Source organism: Austrofundulus limnaeus, unplaced genomic scaffold (genome assembly GCF_001266775.1).
Source record: "Austrofundulus limnaeus strain Quisiro unplaced genomic scaffold, Austrofundulus_limnaeus-1.0 Scaffold183, whole genome shotgun sequence".
Lineage (NCBI taxonomy): Eukaryota > Metazoa > Chordata > Actinopteri > Cyprinodontiformes > Rivulidae > Austrofundulus > Austrofundulus limnaeus.
The window spans coordinates 1,000,441-1,002,896 of NW_013952585.1; the positions used below are offsets into that span (position 1 = coordinate 1,000,441).

Here is a 2,456-nt window from a genome sequence, read left to right on the forward strand (position 1 = left end):
AACTAAATAAAACTGAATTAAAAGAAAAAAGTAAAAACTAAATAAAACTAAACTATAATAAAGAATCCAGAACTACTATAACCCTGGTCCACTCACCCTGAAGCGATCAGTGCTCTGGACTGGGCCATGGCGATCCTCTGCAGCGCCGGCCGGCTCAGCCCGGCTAGGCTGGAGCGCTGCGGCAGCGGGGCGTGGCACACYGTCGTCGTGGCCGAGGGCGGGGCGCGCTGCGGCCACATCACCGTGGAGGAYGGCGACGGCACCGGCGAGGGGGGCGTGGTGACACCGCTGGCCGGGGTGATCAGCATGGCGGTGGGCACGGGTTCGCCGGCGCTGGACGAGGAGAGTTTGGGGGGCACGGCGGGCGGGGCAGAGGAAGGGGGCTGGGGTGGCGGCAGAGACGGGGGAGGCGGTCTGCTGGAGGCKATGCCCATGGAGGAGGTGGCGGCGGTGAGGGCGACGAGCGACTGGGCGAAGAGCTGGGCGTTCTGTCGTGGCGAGGCCGTGTTTTTGYTGATGGCGAGGCCGTGCGGCAGCGTCTGGTAGTAGCTGAGGTTCGGCTGCTGACCCCGGCCCAGCGTGGCGGACTTAGACGGGCTCAAGGGCTTGGAGGCGGGGGCTGCAGAGTTCTTGGGTCGCTGCATGGTTAACGAGCGCCGACTCAGCGTCTGTATGGCCCCTCCCCCTCCCATACTGCTCTTCACACTCAGGACCAGCAGGCACTGCTGACAGGAGCAGGGCTGGCCCAGACCAGGAACCGGTACAGTCCCGTTAGATGTGACGGGACCTCCAACTCCYATGCTGGACCCTGAAACCCCTACACCCAGCAGAGCCCCCGTTAGCCCCCCGACTCCTCCGAGCCCTCCTCCTTTGRGTAGAGGGAGGGGCCCAGACACCAGCGGGTAGGTCAGGTCGGCACGCCGCTGGATCCTGCGACACCTCTGGCTCTGTCTGTTCACCTGCAGAAACCAGAACCAAACTCATTGAACGTGAAGCTAAGTGAAGATAAAAATCATGGCTTCAGTTTTCGCCTCAAACGATGATAAAAAGACGACGACAGGAAGCGCTGCCACAAACCTGCGTCATGTTCTTAAAGTCGATGAGGTAGCAGAAGCCGAGCGGCGTCAGGTCCAGGCAGGTCTGCTGGTGGCCGTGGCCGCTCTCGATGGCGATGGCCACCTCCATGTCGTAYGGCGTCCAGGTGCCGGCGTCGTTCTCCCACTCCCACTGCCAGCCCTGAGCCGGGGCCGAGGCGGGGTCGTAGAAGCTCCTCCGGACCGGACGGATGGTTCCTGAAAGAACACACAAACAAACGGTTTGAAACTTAAAGACAAACGGCTCCTTCTGTCATGTGATGCTATGAGCTCAGAAAGACGGGTCCGTCTCATTTAGCAGAACTGTCGAAGTGTTTTTACAATAAAACAAGTTTATTGTTGTTATGAATTTACTGAAACATGCTGCTGCTCTTACAAAYGGTTTCATATAAAGCTGTGCATCAGCAAGAATTTGGTGACATGATACATATCAGGGATCACGATACGATAAAACACAATATATCACAATACTGTAAGCAAGGTCATATCAAGATTTTTTTCTCCAAAAGATTTTAAAGTAAAAAAACTTGGATTAAATTCTGTTTATTTTATACAATAAGAACTCTGAACATTTCTTTTTATAACACTTTTTAAGCTTTAACTCAAAATCAATACAGTAGCATGAAATGAAACATCGTGATATATCAGTGTATCGAGATTTTCTTAAACCCCCTCTTATCTTTATCAAACTGTGCTGTCTTTTTATTTATTTATTTAAAGAAATGAGAACAAACTGCATCTTTAGCAAACTGCTGCAAAACACGATTTGTTTTTAATGCCTGTTTGAGTCAAAATTTGGAGCTAAGTGGATTGAATTAAAAAACTTTAAAGAACTGAAAGGAAATGATAAAATAAATAAATCCACCAGAGTCCAAATAAAAACTGTAGAGGTTCCCAAAGTTGTAATAAAAGCTGAAGAAAATCACTTTATTGGACGACAGGAGCTGTTTGGAAGGAAAATGTTTCTACTTTATGACGACGTCACAAAAACAGCTCTGATTTTCTGTTTAAATACAGTAAAAATCTTTAAACTAACTGAATTCTTAGGATTAACAGAGGTGTGTGTGAACTGGAAACTGTCAATTAAAATCACCAACACAAGGTTACACAAAACCATTTCAAAAATAACACCTACCGTTTAAAGGGATCCATGATTAGTTGTAACGTTAGACTTTACTTGAGAAACATATATTTTAACTGTAAAATAAAGACTGTAAAAATACTGTAGGCTGTTTTTATAATTTTTAAACTACATTTTAAAAAATGTGTTTTAACACAGATGGAGCCATTTGTGAGCCATCATATCAAAATGAGGATTAAGTCAAATTTGGTCAAAATGACCTAATTACATTTTGAGATTCC

At 47.8% G+C, this 2,456-nt stretch overlaps 1 protein-coding gene across 2 annotated transcripts in view; it reads right to left on the minus strand.

Annotated features, from left to right (window-relative positions):
* Positions 1-2,456, minus strand: part of dtx4b (deltex 4, E3 ubiquitin ligase b) — a 27,996-nt gene that overhangs the window by 14,119 nt on the left and 11,421 nt on the right. For both annotated transcript variants that reach the window (XM_014018125.1, XM_014018127.1), the window contains 2 exons: positions 1,078-1,292; positions 97-959 (listed from right to left, as the gene is read on the minus strand). In XM_014018125.1, the coding sequence (XP_013873579.1) occupies positions 97-959; positions 1,078-1,292 (1,078 nt within the window). The remainder of the gene's footprint in view (positions 1-96; positions 960-1,077; positions 1,293-2,456) is intronic.